This window comes from Taudactylus pleione, unplaced genomic scaffold (genome assembly GCF_031769625.1).
Source record: "Taudactylus pleione unplaced genomic scaffold, aTauple2 ptg000275l, whole genome shotgun sequence".
Lineage (NCBI taxonomy): Eukaryota > Metazoa > Chordata > Amphibia > Anura > Myobatrachidae > Taudactylus > Taudactylus pleione.
In genome coordinates this window covers 3,999,024-4,017,373 of record NW_028284677.1, presented here as the reverse complement: position 1 = coordinate 4,017,373, position 18,350 = coordinate 3,999,024, and the positions used below count along the sequence as shown (strand labels likewise).

General features: G+C 44.5%; 1 protein-coding gene across 29 annotated transcripts in view; it reads right to left on the bottom strand.

Annotated features, from left to right (window-relative positions):
- The window catches only part of AFDN (afadin, adherens junction formation factor), a 364,648-nt gene extending 349,436 nt beyond the window's left edge, over positions 1–15,212 (bottom strand). For 13 of the 29 annotated variants that reach the window (XM_088481586.1, XM_088481587.1, XM_088481593.1 and 10 more), the window contains exon 1: positions 14,625–15,209. In XM_088481586.1, coding sequence (XP_088337712.1) covers positions 14,625–14,726 — 102 coding nt within the window. In that variant the 5' untranslated portion in view covers positions 14,727–15,209. Of the gene's footprint in view, positions 1–14,624 lie in introns of all 29 variants that reach the window. The other 16 variants (XM_088481582.1, XM_088481592.1, XM_088481583.1 and 13 more) reach the window with 4 other exon arrangements.
- Between the last annotated feature and the right edge of the window lie 3,138 nt (positions 15,213–18,350).

The following is an 18,350-nucleotide window of genomic DNA, read 5'->3' as shown; positions in this document are numbered from 1 at the left end:
GCCTAAAACAAAGTGTTAATTTCCTATTTTTCTTTCGGAATGGGTCACATGGTCAGCCACCACCCTATGAGCCAATGCTGAAGTCATGAAGGATATCAGGAAAATCTTCCTACTTTAATGTACGCAGAATAAAATGTTTTTCTTTAAAACCCTAGTCAGACACTAAACAAAGGCTAAAATAATCCAAATATGTATATATGTATCGGATATGTTAAATAGCACTAATCAAGGGGTGTTTAACAGGATTCAGCTCCTGGACAGATGTAAGTGTGTGCTAGGTAGTGTGCCTAAATCTTCATGTGCTTTTCCATACCTCTCCAGTTTTATTCCAGCAAGTTGTTGTACCTAGCATAATGATTTTATTATACAATATCATTCTTCATCAGTTTTGCGTTAAGATACAATTAAAACTCTTGTAAAACTAAAATGCAAACTGTTAACATTCACTTATTATGTACAAGGATAAGTTCTGTCAAGTTTTTTCAGAAAGTAACATTCACTTTCTGTAATTTACAAAAATAAAAATCATAACTGGTTGATAAGTAAGGGGTCAGAACTATAGGGGGAAAGAAAACATTAAAATGATGGACAATGTATCGCTAGAATTAAGAGTTGTATGCACAGAAAAGTGTTGAGTGGGGGGAAAAAAAAAACCCCCCAAAAATAGTATTTTGGTACTTACCGATAAATCCCCATCTCCGATTCCACAGGGGACACTGGAGCCTCAGTACAATGGGGTATAGGAGTGTGTTAACCGGGAGCGGACACCTTTAAATAAAAAACTACTGGTAGCTAGCTCCTGCCCCTCTATACCCCCCCCAGGTCAGTCTAAAAACAACTGTGCCCGAGGGGAGCTGGAAAGTAAGGAAAAGGAGACAGAAAAGCTACATTAATCACATATACATAAGAAAACAACATATACATGAAAAAAAGAACAGTTCAGTCAGACAACATTAAACGCAAACCAGCGTCTGAACCTGTAAAACAGTAACCATGCAGGTAGAACAGCGTAGGGTGGGTGTCCAGTGTCCCCTGTGGAATCGGAGAAAGGGATTTATCGGTAAGTACCAAAATCCTATTTTCTCCTTCATCCACCAGGGGACACTGAAGTCTCAGTACAATGGGGACGTCCCAGAGCTTACATCCCGGGTGGGAGAGCGCTGAGAGCCCTGCAACACCGCACGGCCAAACTCCGAAGCGGAGGCCGCAAAAGTATCAAAACGATAAAATCGCAGAAAGGTATGCGTGCCTGACCAAGTGGCTGCTCTACAAAGCTGGTTTAAGGAAACCCCGCGAGCAGCCGCCCATGAAGGACCTACTGAGCGCGTAGAATGCGCTGTAATAGGACCCGGTGGTTGTTTGGAAGCCGCCACGTATGCTTGCCTGATAGTGAAGTGAATCCATCGAGAAATGGTCTGTTTGGAGGCCGGCCAACCTGGACGGGTCACATCAAACCGAATAAACAAGGCATCGGATTTACAGAGGGAGGCAGTCCTGTCAACGTAAATCCGGAGTGCTCTGACTACATCCAAGGATTTTGAATTGGAAGAGTCATCCTTAAAGACCGGAACCACTATAGGCTGGTTTATATGAAAAGCGGTCACCAATTCGGGGAGAAAAGCCCTTAGAGTACGCAGCTCTGCCCTATCTTCATGCAAAATAAGGAAGGCGACAGGATAAAGCACTAAGTTCTGACACACGCCTTGCCGAAGCGAGTGCCAACAGCAGAACCCCCTTCAAGGTTAAGTACTTTATCTCCACTCTCTGTAAAGGTTCAAAAGTATCAGACTGGAGGAAAGCCAAACACCAAATCTAAATCCCATGGTGCAGTGGGAGGCACAAAAGGAGGTTGAATCCTCACAACTCATTGGAGAAAAGTCTGTATATCCGGAAGCAAAGCCAATTTTCTCTGAAAGAAAATGGACAACGCGAATACCTGTACCTTTAATGAACCAAGCCGAAGACCTGCAGTGAGACCAGCCTGAAGAAAAAGGAGACATGATACCTTAAAGACTGAAGGAGGAGAATTACGTCTCTCACACCATGCAACATATATGTCTTCCATATGCGGTAGTAATGTTAAGTGACTTCTTTCCTAGCCCGAATCATTGTGGGAATCACACTAGACGGAATACCCTTTTTCCTGAGGACGGCCCTTTCAGTAGCCAGGCCGTCAAACGAAGCTGCCTTAAGTCGCGATAAAGAAACGGGCCCTGAAGAAGGAGGTCGTCCTGAAGAGGCAGTAGCCACGGCTCGCCTATTAACAGATTCTGTGTCTGGGAGTACCACGCTTGTCTGGGCCAATCTGGTGCTATCAAGAGCACCTTGATCCCTTCTCGCTTGATTCTTTGAAGCAGGCGCGGAATGAGCGGAAACGGAGGGAATAGGTAGATGTAATGAAACTTCCACGGAGCCGTCAGTGCGTCCACTGCAGCTGCCCGTGGGTCCCTCGTTCTGGAGTAGTAAACTGGTAGTTGGTGGTTTAACCTTGACGCAATAAGGTCGGCTTGAGGACAGCCCCACCTCAGAGTTAGTTGCTGGAAAACCTGAGGATTGAGTGACCATTCCCCTGAATAAACATCCTGCCGACTGAGGTAGTCGGCCTCCCAGTTTTCTACTCCTGGGATGAAGATCGCAGAAATCGCTACTGCGATTCCTCTGCCCAAAGCAGAATCCTTGATACCTCCCTGATGGCGGCTCTGCTTTTTGTGCCGCCCTGCCCGTTTATATACACACCACTGCAGTGGCGTTGTCCGACTGGACTCTGATTGCCTGACCCTCCAGCAGCGGATGCGCCAGCTGGAGAGCATAAAATACTGCTCTCAACTCTAGGATATTTATGGGCAATCTGGCTTCCTGCTGCGTCCAGTGCCCCTGAAAATGCTTTCCCAGAGTCACTGCTCCCCAGCCCCTCAGACTTGCGTCCGTGGTGAGGAGGGTCCAATCCCACACCAAACACCCTTTCCCCGCCAGCAGGTGGGAAAGGTTCAGCCACCAAATGAGAGATGTTCGAGTCTGAGGCAACAGGAGAACTCTCTGATGGAGGAGGTGGGATCCCTACCACTGGGAGAGGAGATCCAGTTGAAAGGGACGGGTGTGAAATCTTGCATACTGAATCGCCTCGAAGGCCACTACCATCTTCCCAAGAAGGCGGATACAGAGATGTACAGACACTCGGCGATGTTGTAAGACCAGGCGCACCATATGCTGAATGGAGGCAGCCTTGACTCTTTGCTGCACTGTATCCAGTATCATTCCCAGGAATAGTAAACTCTGTGTAGGGATCAGGGAGGACTTTTTGAAATTTAGTATCCAACCGTGCTGGATGAGGATGCTCTGAGTTAAGCGAATGTCCTTTAACAGCAGTGCTTCCAAAGAGGCTTTTATCAATAGATCGTCTAAGTATGGAACAATGACGACCCCCTGACCATGCAGTATGGCCATCAATGCCGCCATAACTTTTGTGACTACTCTTGGAGCTGACAAAAGTCCGAAAGGTAGGGCCTGGAATTGAAAATGCGAGTATAGGACCGCAAAACGAAGGAAGGCCTGATGGGGGGGCCAGATGGGGATGTGGAGATAAGCGTCCTTTATGTCTAAGGACACCAGAAACTCGTTCCTGTCGAGACCCGCTATAAACGGATTGGAGAGATTCCATCTTGAATTTGAAAACTCGAAGATGAGGGTTTAAATCCTTGAAATTGAGTATGGGTCTGATGGAGCCATCCGGTTTGGGCACCACAAACAGGCTGGAATAAAACCCTTGACCTCTCTGGTGGGTCGGAACAGTCACTATTACCTGAGACAGTAACAGCTTTTGTATTGCCTCCTGAATTTCTCCTCGCTTTTTTGCAACCAGAGGCAAACCGATTTTGAAAAAACGAGAGGGAGGTTGGACCCTGAAGTCCAATTTCAGGCCGTGAATAATGCTGTCCGTGACACAGGCGTCCTGGCAAGACTGGATCCAAATGTCCTTGAAACGTAAAAGGCGCGCCCCAACCCTGGGAACCCCCAAATGAGAAGGAAGGACGTCATGCGGCAGGCTTGGCAGCTGCCTTGTCCTGCTGAGTGTTGGAGGCTGCTGATGCTGAAGCTCTACCTCGGCCTCTGGAACCTCTGGAGAAGGCCGGGCCTCCTCTGGAACGTCCTCTAAATCTTCCAGAGGCACGAAAGGATCGAAAGGAGGGACATGCTAAAGGTCTTCTAGTAGGAGGAGGAGCTGCAGATGGTAGGTAAGTGGATTTCCCACCTGTAGCTTGTGAGATCCACTTATCTAACTCCGATCCAAAATGTACCTCCCCAGTAAAAGGAAGGGTCTCTACCCGCTCTCTTGGACTCTGCATCTGCCTGCCATTGACGCAGCCACAGAGCCCTTCTAGCAGATATAGCTAAATCTTATTTTCAGAGCCCTAAGGAGGCTTACGTCCAGCTCCCAGGGCACATTTTTTAGACTGACCTGGGGGGGGGGGGGGGGTATAGAGGGGGAGGAGCTAGTTACCAGTAGTTTTTTATTTAAAGGTGCCAGCTCCCGGTTAACACACTCCTATACCCCATAACTGAGGCTCCAGTGTCCCCTGGTGGATGAAGGAGAAACAGAACTTTATAACTCATTTAAGTTTCTTCTCAGAGAAGGTTAGCTCATATGTATTTAAAGAAAGGGTGATAAACCTGCTTAACTGAAAATGACCTTTAAGGTGGGTACACACCTGAAAGATATATCTGCAGATCGAGTGATCCATTTCATTTTTGTATTTGATGTCTCGCCGAAAATCTCTTATTCCCCATAATTTGTCATGGGAAAGGAGCTACTGGACTTTGAACTACACCCATAAATCTTTATGGGAATAGAGATTTTTTTCGCTCTCTTGGAATTACATTCCATTAATTATACTTATGAAGTTTCATTCCTTTAAGCATGTGTATATATGTTTTTTGTGAGTATATTTTGTAAGTGGCTTTGCAATATGTAACATATTAATAAAAGTTAAGTTTTAATATTTCTATATAAGAGTGCCCCCGCAAAGGAGTCGTCTTATCCTGCTGCACAGGGTAAGTAAAAGGTGAACGTATTTCAGTATTTCTTACTCCTGGGGTGCAGACCAAATTCATTTATAGTAGGGTCAGTTACCCATTAATTGTGTTTATTTTTGGTTTTTCTCATATCTTATAATTATTTAATATAGTTTCCTTCTTTTTCTCTATGATGGACAGATGAATTGCTCCATTGGGCGCCCACATACCAATTGAATTCCCCCCTAGGTGTCACATCCTGGGAAACCCATTTCTCACTTGATGTCATGGATTTGCAAGTCCCAGGTTGCCTTACCAGCAGATGGGTTAGGGAATAGATACTTTAATCACTGACTAGTGCACCGTCATAGTAAATTGTATTTCAATTAAAACTTAGCTTTTATTAACATTGTTTAATATGAAAATAGAACAACTCAACTCTTCTAGTGAAATGAAAGCAGAGGAAGTGAATTATTATAACAAAGCCCTCCAATAATGATATTTAGTAATAAAACAACCTTTCCCTTCATGTTCATCGCTTGTGGATGGTTCAATTAGTCATACCTTTATTACATGTCATAGCCCCCCCAAGTGTGGAATATTGATAATAGGGGATGTCTTCATAAAGATTTCACAATACAAAAATCTTTTCACCGAGCTTGCCACTATTTGTGGCAAAAATTATGGGGGTTTTTCGGGATGCCTAGGTATGCTTACTTCCAGCAATTCAAAGTGTAAAAACGGGTCCTCAGCAATGCCTGTTCTCCATCCTGCAACCAGTTTCACAGTACTACAATCTTCTGTGAGCAGTACTGTGCATGTGTAGTACTGTACTGGCAGTGACCTGTAGGCTCTATTGTAATCTGACCAGTATGGGAGAGAATCAGACTCTTACCACATCAATGTGATGGGCCAAATTGAATGGTGACAAAACCCTATCTTGTCTGGCTATGGAGACCTGTTCTTCTTGGCTGCGCTCACAATATATGGTAGCTGCAAATTGAACCCTTGAAAACTAGGACTTCTTCACAGCTGTGCCCCAGGATAGACTTCCTCTTGCCTGGCTGCACTTACAATATTGCCTGTGTGCTGGAGTACCCTTGCAACACTGACCTACAACCTGTACCGGGCACACTTCACAACAAGTGAATAGACCTACGTCCATTCAATTCACAGTACACACTAATTGCATTTCTGATTATCCACTGCACACTGAAGGGGGTGGTGCGACAAACTGAGGACAGGGAGGAGGCTTTTCTCCCACAACAAGCCTCATTGCACCACACTGGGATGGTTAATTTATTATGAGAAGAGAAATGTATAGTTGAGGATTTCATTCTTCTCTGAAGAGGTTTCCCATACCAGGTTATGGGGAAGCAAATTATCAGAATTCTCTCTACTGTAACCTACACTATGAATTAATCAAAGAAGCGAAAAGCTCTATTATCACAGAGTAAAAGTGATAAAGTGTTTTCAATGCTACATGAATAGAGCACTTGGGGGGAGGATTCAATAGGCTGATAGACTTCACCCGGGACTTCATAGTCTGCAGTAAATTACTTGAGCTATTCAATTATATCCTGCAGTAAGCCCGATGGCTAATGCACAGTAAGGCATAGATTCTGGGATAAATGCCCGGAGCTATACAATTACTGCACGCCGTAAGCCCCTAGAATGCACTTAACACAGATTTCTATTCGCACCATCCTGAAGCGAGAGCAGAAATCCGCAGTAAGTTCACCCTTGGGGCTTACAGCGGGCAACAGTTGAATAGCTCAGGGCTAAAGGCCCACGGAAAGTCCTGTGACTAATTGAATTTCCCGCTTGCAGTTTCAGCAAAATATTTAAAAACAGGTAGACAGTGCTTAAAATAGCTAAAACTTTGGTCTCATTTATACTTTTTAATGCTATTCTCGCAGCCTAACCCAAACCCTTCCCCTAGTGTCCAACCCGGATACTTACCATTGAGATGTCAGTCGTCGGGATTCTGGAGCTGGGATTCCAGCTGCTATTGGGATTCCTGCGCCGAGATTCTGACTGCTGGCACCGCCACCACTGGGATGCCGACTACATCCCTCTTTACACGTAGGTTCTAGTTTCATAAATAGTTCTGTAATAATTCACGTCCCCAGGCGAGTGTACTCTGTGTCCATTATCTGTAAGTGTCGCTCCAGTGACTTCTGGTTATTCTCAATCAACTTGCTGTGAACTTAATTATATAGTAGGTGGCACCTCACCCCAAAGCGAATATACTTCACCCAAAATAGGAAAGTGAGTAAGTGACCTTATCAGTACAATTGGTCCCTTTTTTTATCCTAGAGATTACAACTACTTCCAGAAATAGCAGTGCTTTGCTAGACAATTTCAAATTCTTTGCACTTTCTGGTAAGGGAGGGTGCTGTGCTTGTGATACGCAGATACTGAATAAAAGGAAATACCGACTGCTATTTAGAAGCTATTTCAGATTGTAATTAAGACTGACACAAAGTATGTTTAATACAGGTTGAGTCTCCCATATCCAAAATGCTTGGGCCCAGGTGTATTTTGGATAACGGAATATTCCGTATTTTGGAATAATTGCATATCATAATGAAATATCTTGGGAATGGGACCCCAATATACACACAGAATGCATTTATGTGTTATATTTACCTTATACACACAGCCTGCAGGTCATTTTATACAATATTTTCAATAATTTTGTGGCTCAAGCAAAGTTTGTGTACATACATGAAATAAATTTATGTTTAATTTACACCCTATACACACAGCCTGAAGGTAATTTTATACCATATTTTTAATAATTTGTACCTTAGACAAAGTTTGTGTACATTGAACCATCAAAAATCAAAGGTTTTATTATCTGTCATGCCAAAATTATTCCGTATTTCGGAATATTCCGTATTTCGGAATATTCCGTATTTCGGAATATTCCGTATTTCGGAATACTTGGATATGGGAGACTCAACCTGTATATGTATAAATTGCACCGTTTGTAAGAAGACTTATTAAAAAATTTATAAGAACATTATTTCATTGTCTGTATGTTTTGTAATATTTTTGTACATTTGGAGAAACTTACGTTGAATGGCTGTGAATAAATTGCAAGAAAGTAATGTTTTGTGCATCCACTTGCCTCAACCTTTTCATCAGCTGTGGAAACTACTATTTTGCATAATATGAACTATGGGCACTAATATTTGGCATATGAACTACAGAACCTAAAATGAACACACATACACTTAAAGATGTGTCCTCGCGCCAAACAGCACCTTAGTGAACCTGGTTCCATGACAATCTGATAGCTCCAGGCGTCTTATTTTTTGCAACTTTTTTCCAAAAAATTTGACTAATGCCGGATATACACTATACAATTATCTGTCAGACAACTGTCCAATCTTTCTGGTTGGAATGAAAATCTGGTGGGAGCAAATAATCAACAGTTTGCTCACAAACACTGGAAAACCGACTAAAATGGTCATTCAGACAAATTGGTTAAATCAAACATTTTTAACCAATTTGAACAATAATTTTTGACCATTTTCCAGCGTTTAAGACCATGGGCGGGATGCGGTAAAATCCCCGTTTACCGCATTTTCCGTATGCATCATTGTCCTGTCCGCCGGGCTGCGGTGCGGAGGGTAATGCCAGCTATTGCTGGCGGTACCCTATAGAAACCTATGGGCTTCTACAGCATCGTGCTGCTATGAGGGATACGATTGGATCCCTCCCAGCATGCCCTGTGGCCGCCGCGTCACTCTGCGCATGAGCAGATGGACTCCCAGGTCATAAAACCGGAAGTCCACCGTGCAGGATTGATCGCAAAGGACAGCTGTCCTTTGCTGTACAGATCGCAAATGTTAGTGCATATGCGATCTGTACAATTGCGATGTCCGGCGGTAAGTATTACTGCATCCCGCCCCATATGGCGATTGTCATTTGCTCCCATACATTACCACATTTTCATTCCAAAACAGCCTGATTGAATACTGCCCTCTCTGTCAGATATCTGTTCAATTAGTTTTGCACACGCAAAACTTTTCCACCTGCCGGACTTTGCCTACTTCGCGTGTTTTGGAAGCGAAAAGTTTTTGTGCACACCCTCGCTATTCTCCGTATTCAATTGCAAAGAATTCGAAAACGCATCCCGGCGAAACTCAAACAGGCGAAAAGTGCTGTCAGAGATGGGAAAATCAGCCTAACACCCCCCAAAAGATGCACCAACATTGGGTATCAGTATAGATGTCCCCAATTAGCCCACTGAAGCTATTTGGGGTACAATTGCCACTATATAGCGTCTTTGAATAAGTGGTGAAGAATAGCATTAAGCAAGTTTTTTTGGGAGAAAATAAGTAGCCCTGTCAAATTTGGGGAACTTGAAAATGGGTGCAAGCATGGTTTAAATTGAAGTATTAAGTGATGTCAAAAACGTAAGTGCAATGAAAAAAAAAAAAAACCTACCCCATACTTGCAGACCCCCCTAAAGTCTATTTAGATACTTTTTATGTGTGTACCCCCACTTTGGACTTTTTCACCCTCATTTTCAATGTCCTTTTTTGGGGTGTTCCTTTTTTTTTGGGGGGGGGGGGGGGGGGGGGGGAGTGGGGGTTTAAGCAGTTATCCGTTGGAGACCTGTCCCAAGGGTGCAGAGTGGTTTCCGCACCTTTGCACCCCAAAACCGCAATTCTATACTTTTTTCCGTCTGCTATTCATGGGCAAAACTTTTCCGATTACATTGCATTAAGTCTTTGCAATTGAATACGGCGGAAACTTTCCGCCTGGGGAAATGACGACATCCGCGATACTTTTCCGCGGATTCTGACTTTTCAACGAAAATTTTATACGAACCATAGTCGGATAGTGCATGCCAAGCATTAGTCACAATGCAATGCGACTAGAACGCACCACAAGACTGTGTTGATTATGCGATTTGATATACGACACTTGTATGTCTGTGTGCGACTGAGTCTCTCAAACAGCATGTGAAGTGCTATGATGCAGTGGCCGCGGTTTTTTTCACACTTCAAGTTCCATTTGCAGACTCCGTTGCAAACAGATCTGCAAAAAAAAAAAAGACACCCAACGCTAGGACCTGGCATCTCATTCGCACCAGGAATGGCGTATTGAGGCTAGATTAGCAATGACTAATATGTATACACTGAGGTGTCAAAAGTCATGGGATAACTGTATGTAAAGGTAATGGTAGTTGGTGTCACCTTTCTGTGACGTGTTGGAAATGCAAAGACCTGCATCCGTTGTAATCTGACATCTCGTGAAATAATTTGGACACCGGCTAGGCTGCTCATGGCAAGGCAGCATGAATTATCGGAGTTCGATCGGTGTATCATAGTGGTTGCCCGACGTATGGGACATTCCATTTCCGAAGTTGTGCGGACATTCAACATTGTTGGGAGTATGGTCTTGTGTGTACCGAGCACCTGGGCACATGACGTCGCTAATTAGACCCTGGAGGAATGGCAACATGTGGCATGGTCCGATGAGTCACGGTTCCAGTTCTTCCGGGCTGATGATAGGGTTCGGGTGTGGCGCAGACCCCATGAGGCTATGGACCCCAGTTGTCAACAAGGCAATGTTAAAGCTGGCGGTGGTTCCATAATGGTGTGTGGGGGGGGTGCACACATGGCATGGGTTGGAAACAGACTATATTCCAAAAATAGAGAAATCTTTGGATTAACTACCATATATGTTAAAACAATTCAACCTGCCCAGTTTGTTTTTTAAACTACAAAACTTTTTAGTCAAAAAACAGTCCCTAAAACTGTAGACTTTTTCTTTTTCAATTAACACATTATGTAAATAATAGCTATTTAAACTTGATTTTGCATTTTTGTTAATACAATTATATTGAATCAAGTAACTATAACTATATAGAAAGAAAAGACAATTTTGGGGACATTTTTGCAAAGAATATTAGACAGTTAAGTGGTTAATAATACACATACATAATTATATCAGCTCCTAAATAAATAAAATAAAAAGTATATGGAAGACTTGTGCATTAACGCAACAGATGTGAAAAACACTTTTTAATAGAAGAGGTATATGTAGACATGTTGCCAGCAAATCAAATTCTGATCTAATGGAATAATTACTGTCAAATCAACGTTCAAGTTTATATAAAACATACTTTAAAGTAAAGCATGTTATATAAAAATGAGGTCTGAGTCTTGCAAACAAACAGGTTTCTACTCCACACCCTCTCCTATTGCCTAATGAAATGCTCACAAACAAGTAATACAGCACATGCTGTATTTATATACACACCTTCGAAACTAACATCCTCTGTCATACAACCTTTTTTAAAAAAAAATAAATAAAGACAGAAAAAAATAATAAGCAAAGAAAACAAATACTGTATACAACTATCAAATCATAATTTTTCTTCAACAATTAGTTCTCCAGTGAAAAAAAAAATTCTCTGTACTTTTTAATTGTATGGGTGATGCATTTGACAGTGAGAATGAGCTGTATAATACCTTGCCTTGTGTTCTCATACATCTAAGCCTCCTTGTGCATTAAACAGCCCTTCTAGTTGTGACATGCCGTGGCTCGGTTGTGCAGAGCATCTTTTCCTGCAACTTTTTCCTTTCAAGTGTGCCTTAGTCGCACAGAAATGCGAAAAGGACACATAAGCAGCTTCTGCTGATTAAAATGATATGCAGCATACCTATATTGTGTGCGACTGCATCTGCATGCAAAATGCTACGTTACAGTCGCTGACACACCAGCAGTTGCACACAGAATACAGGCATGCCACACATTATTTTAATTAGAAGCTGCTTGTGCGTCCTATTTGCATCGCTGTGTGAATAAGACGCACTTGAATGTAGAAAGTTGCCCGAAAAGACATGCTGCGTTCTATCGCAGCATGTCACATGGCGCTCATGCATTATGTGCAACGTGACTTGTAGCGCACAAAGGATAGATGTATGTGGACACATCTGTAGGGCTGTGCAAGAGGGCCAACTGCCCAGGGCTGTTACAGCCCTACTTGTGTCCTCTACTGTTATTTTTCTCAAAAAAAACAAGGGTGGAAATTGAATTGTTTGTCTGATAGAAGCTCATTAGCTGCGACAGACATTTTTTCTCATAGCCTCCTGAGGTGAGAGAAAAAAATGTGTGCACAGTCCATAGTTACGGCGCCCAAACCAGTTTAGTCGGGTTTAACCATTTTGAGTGTCTAAACCTGGCGCTTCTGGGTGCGTTAAACACTAATGGGCGTCTATCAGAGAAACAATTTAATTGCTCTGATAGACGACCATTAGTTAAGATGCCCAGAAAAAAAACAATTGAAGATGTCTCCCAGCTAACTTGTGTAGCAGATCCCTAGAAGATATCCATTCTCAGTGATGTCCATGAAGTGCCATCAGAATGACATTCTGATTTTCCCCTCACACCCCACAGAGGTGAGCAGGAAAATGAGAGATATTGGGCTTCCACAATTATCATGGATGTGCACCACCGAGACTCCCACTATAGAATGATGGATGCACTTCAGAAGAGCTGCTCCTCCATTTACTGTGCAGTTCCTGTATAATTAACAAAGTAGCTTTTGCTCAAATAAAAAAACAAAAAAGATAATGTAGCAGTATATACATTACAATAAAGTAATGTTAAGCTAGTTTGCCATAAATTGTACCATGGCAATAACCAATGAATTTATCCTTCCTAAATAAACAGCAATGTTTTGTCTATTACATATCTTCTCCCACAGTATACAGTATGTAAAATCAACTAACAATAACATGTCATGTATATGTGTGTAGTTATCTCATAGAAGTATAACTCTTCGGACACACATTTTCGGGGGATTACCTCAACTACTAAGTATCCCCCGGATGTATGAAGGAGGGACCGCAGCAGGTATCTCCGATACTTGCTGCGATCCCTCCATTGCTACTGGTAGCAGCCTTCCCCATAGGTGTCTATGGGGGATGTGATGCTGCCAAATGTACCAATATCCGGAATGCGAAGCATTCCCGATATTGGCCCCAGCAGCTAACGTCATCTGAAGATAGCGTTAGCCGCTGTAGTCTATAGGCACTTATCAGCCAGTGGAGGGATCTCCCAGATCCATCCACCGGCAATGGGCGCCGCTCATGTGCAGTCCGCGGGACTGCGCATGCGTAGCAGCCCCAAATGCACTCCTGCCACATCGCAGGTTAATACATCCAGCCGCTATGATCGCATTTTGCAATGCGATCATGGGCAGTACTGCATGCCCTGATCGCGTTGCAAAATGCGATCATTAATAAATGGGCCCCTAAGGGTTGCAGGGACAGCAGTTGAGGTAACCACTGTCCCTGAGAGATATATCCCCAGCATTTAGGAGAAGTAGAAGCAGACACTGCGCATGCGCACAGTGTCAGCATCTGGGGGCTGCGGGGGAGAGATCGAAATCTCTCCTGCACCTGGAGCCCCCGTAGGCTTACAGCATCACCTGAAGATGGTGTAAACTACCAGGGCTAAACTCTGAAAAGCTTAGCTTTTTGGAGTTTAGTACATAGGGGTCAGATCATAGTCCCCATTGACAATAATGGGGACTGCGACCTGAAGTGCTAGCACTTTGCCAGAGAATTCTGTGAGAGCTCCTGCATTGTGCTATTAGTACATACAGTAGCAACAATACATAAAATTATGCAGAAACTTAAGTCAGCGTGATACATATGCCCCCAAAACATGAATTTGCTGTAAAAGGGGTTTTGTTTTGAAAGAGGTAGGCTACAAATGAAAAGCATATGAAACTAAAGTTTTACAATACAAGAACCACATTACAAAGCTTTTCAGCTCTTGTCCTAACCCACTACTCCTTGCTCCTTTCTCACTGTCTACCCCTTCTGTGTCACCCCAGTCTGTCCCTCCACTTAGCTCTCACAAGCATTATTCATATTTTAATGTAGCGTTCATTCAGGCATGGATGTCACAAGAGGAATATTTGCTTGAGTGAGGTCTGTTCAAATTCTCTAGTACAGAGTTTATTCCCTCCCACCACCTGCTAGAGACCACTAGTGCCAGGCACATTACTGAACCACCAATATCCCCACCCTCTTCACATATCACCAGTAACCCTCAACTATAGTACTAAATATACCAGTAATGCTATTAGAAACAAAGGCGATGCCTGTTACAAAGAGAGATAGATATATATATTATACACACACACTGACAAAGCAACGTATGAGAATGTGCTACAGAAGTCTAACTTCAAAGCTAAATGATTATCATGTGCAAACTGAATCAGCCATCGATATACAATACTGTGACTATTTTGCTTTATATACAAACACTCATGCAGTAAATATGGGTGTATCTAGCAAAGAATGAGCTCTTTTTACCGATAGATAGCTACACCCCCAATACAGAGACATGATCAGGTGCAGAGCAGCATATACTGTATACCGAGGTGTCACTCTCCCCTATATACAGGCGCAGCTTTCTGGGAACATGTGGCCTTTTATCCAGCCGTCCTGCATGTGATCCCCTGTCTCCTGGGAGAAGAGGACATGGCCGGAACACTTGGTGAAAGTGCCCCATGTCTGTGTACGTGCGGCCTGCGCACTGCCTCCTCAGCCTCCCTCGGGAGGGGCACTCACCTCGGTGGGCTGGCTGATTTCGAACAGGTCGAGCCGGTTGGCGTTCCAGTGGTTAATGATGTCGGCCAGTTTGCGACGCTCCTCTTCCCGGCTTACAGACATGTCTATCCTCCCTTCCCTGTTCAAGGGTCAGTCAGTAAGAAGAATTGGGATCCAGAGGTCACAGAACGCAGCAAGGTGACAATGAGGGTAACACTGTAGCTGTGTGGGGGATTTGTCACCACAATATGCTGCTTTCCCAGCAATATCTCCCGGGTCACTCCCAGCATCCACCTTCCCGGCTGCTACCGCTTATCCTAGCAACTGCATGCAATGCCCAGCCAGTCATCTCCATGAAACCATTTCCAAAAATAAAAAGATGGAGATTTATAATGGTTAGTGTGGAGATTGCAGTATTTATGGAGACAATGGGGTTCTAGAGCATAGAGAGCGGGGATTCCAGTCTGATCAGGTTCAACGTTCCAAGTTGCTGCTGTCTGCTCGGCGGCTTCCTTATCGCCTTTCCCTTCCCCTCCTCCTGTCCATGAGAAACACTGACTCCTCTCTCACTCCTCCTATTTTCACTGAGCCGCCGTGCGCGCTCCCGCGGTACATGCCGTGCCCGCGCCCACTGGTGTTATTCCCTATTATCCCAGCTAGTAGTATTGTGTGTCGTGTACGTCTATGGAGACACCGACTCTCCAAGCGCAGTTTAAGACTATCACAATGAAGTGATATTTTGCATAGCGAGCAGGACTTGAGAGCAAGGCGACCATGTAGTCTGTACAGGGTGCTGTTTTTCAGCACCATGGGCCACTGTGAGACGTAACATTATTTCCAATGAATCTGTATTGGGGTAAAAATACAGGGGCGTATCTACCCATTGGCCAGGATGGCACTCGCCAGGGGCGGCGGCCAAAGGGGGGGCGCAGCCCGGTGGTGTCACCTGCAGCTACGGGGTAGATACGCCCCTGTAGCCGCCTGCATGCATCGGCCGGTGGGAAGGCTCGTCTGGGGCACTGAGGGTGCTAGGCCTGGCCCACGATGCTGTGGTTGCCTCCAAGGGGGACAGAGCGGAGACGGAGGTGTTCTCTAGTGTGGGAGCCTGGGTGGGTATACTGCAGGAGCCGGAGATCGGATGCCCGGGGAGGGAGTTTTGGGAGGAGGACAGCGGCATGACTCTGACAGAGTGCCAGCCATCTGTCATCCTAACCCTCTGTCCCATGCTCACTGTCTACCCCATCTGTGTCACCCCTGTCTGTTTGCCCATCCCCTTTAGAATGTAAGCTCTCACGAGCAGGGCCCTCTTTCCTCTTGTGCTTATCCTTTCTTTACTTACATTATCTGCTCTATACTCAAAAGCACCTAACCCGTGACTTTTGCCATCCTGCTTCTGTTGCAGCAGTGTTTATATACCATGTACTTTTCTTGTAGTGTCTTAAACTGTATGACACTGTTTTCTTGTTCTGCTCAACTGTTTATGTACTATGTTTATGTAATATGTTTGTACACTATGTTTATGTACTATGTAAGGCGCTGCAGAACCCTTGTGGCGCCATATAAATAAAGGATAATAATAGTAATAAATAATTAATGCCAGGGCTGAACTGAAGCCCCAGTCCATCCCTGGTCTCCATATGGGGAGCTAAATTCATCTAGCTCCAAAGATACTATATTTTCTAAGCCTGACTGCAGGAATTAACGCCATCCCCCAATAATTAACATAATGAATAGAATGCCAACCAACAGCCAAAAATAGTTATTTACTGCTACACTTAATTTCATAGGATACAGTATGGCTATTAACACAAAAAGATACTTGGGGCTACTAACTCGTAAGCAAGCCACGTAAAGCTGCCCAGTGGAGAAGGAGCTGGCCCTGAGACATACACCTGTAGCCCTGAGCGTTTGTCCCTGCGACTTGTTGACCGTCATAGCGAAGCAGGCGCTTACAGGAAACTACAGGAGCTTAAACTGCAACGGAAAATTGCTGGGGTTAAGGGGTATACATGGTAAAATTCAGTCTCACCTCTGCCAGATCCCATTAGAATGTGGGAGGAGTCAAGTTCCGCAGAAGCATGATTGGAACACCACCTTTCAGTGCAATGCTATGTGCTGGAATTCCAGCTGCACTATCTTGTAGATCCCAAATTTGTTGCTGCTTAACCCACTGAAAGGTTACCAGTAACATGAGCAGCAACTCTATGATATGTAGTATTTGTGTTGGTATGCCATCTACTGGATTGACAAAATAGATCTTGAGATTGTAAGGGCACAGTCGTGCCTTTATATTAAGGCTGAATCGATAAAAAACGGAGCTCTCCATAGACAATTCCAGAAGGGCATGGTGTTTAAGGGGCTACACCTCAAAAGCTATTGGAGGTACTGAGCTGAAATTTGGCATGGACAGGTAGAACTGTCTCTTGGTGCTGCATGCCAAATTTCAGGCAAGGATTTGGGAGTAATCTAAAATTCCAACTGTCAGTTTTTCCTGACACTCTCAGTTAGGACCACTTTACTGCTGTTCTCTATGGAGGATTTTTGGGAAGGCATAACTCAGGGTAGGGGGCGAATTTAGACTTGGGGTTTGTTTTATTAGGTAGTTATTGTTCCAGGGTAGGGCCTTTTGGGGTTGAGGTAATTGAGAAAGTTACAGTTTTTAGACTATTACCTCACAATTGCACCATTATAGAGATAGGAAGATTCAATTTGTTATGCAGCCTCAGTAGGTTCCTTCAGCAGGTGTACTCACTGTGGTTTCACTTGGGTGCACCAAGATGGCTGTCCTCTGTGGGCGGTAGCGGGGGCCGGGAACGGGGGAAAGGAAGCCGGCATTTGCTGTGGCCAAGACCCGGGGGAGGTAGCGGGCGTTAGCGGCGGCCGAGACCCGGGGGAGAGAACAGGAGGCGGTGGCAGACGTTAGCGGCCTAGGTGGGGCAAGCGGCAGGCAGTAGGACGAGGCTTTTCAGAACCAGTCCTGTTTGCCAAAATATGGGGGACAAATGACATAGGGGGCCCCCGTATTCAGCGCAACCAGCACTGGGCTCTGAGCCGGTCCTAGTTCTGGAAATACAGGGGGAAAAATGAGTAGGGTTCCCCTGTATTTTCCAGAACCAGCACCAGACTTTTTATAGCGGGGCACTGATGCCACAGCCAGGGGAGCCCTTTCACCGGGTCCCCCAGCCAAAGCATCAACCCTGAACGCTAGTCAGCCCAGGCCAGGGATCGCTGGGGACCACCCAATAAAGGGGTCCCTCTCTCCAGGGCACCCCAGGCCTAGGCTGATAGCCTGGGGCTATCCCCGGCACAACTGGGGCGGTGGGTACCGGGTTGATAGTGTAATGTGGTGTAAAAAATGGAAGTAAAATATTGTCTTTTGCTGTGGAACTACAGTTTCCAGCAAGCACCCCCTCCCCCGCATGCTGGTACTTGGAGAATCACAAGTACCAGCATGTGGGGCATTACGGACTCACTGGTACCTGTAGTTCTACAGCAAAATAAATATTAAAATAAACACAGGACACACACTGTACAAAGTAAAAGTTTATTAAACATGCACACACACATATATGCACACATACTCACCTGTGTATCCCTGAAGCTCATCGGTCCCCTTCTCTAGTAGAATCCATAGGGTGCCTGAAAAAAAAAACATACTCACCTTCTCCTATGTGTGGATCGGTCCAAAGTAAGCAATCTCCGGACAAAAAAAATTAAATACACGACCCACGGACATTAGTACCTTCC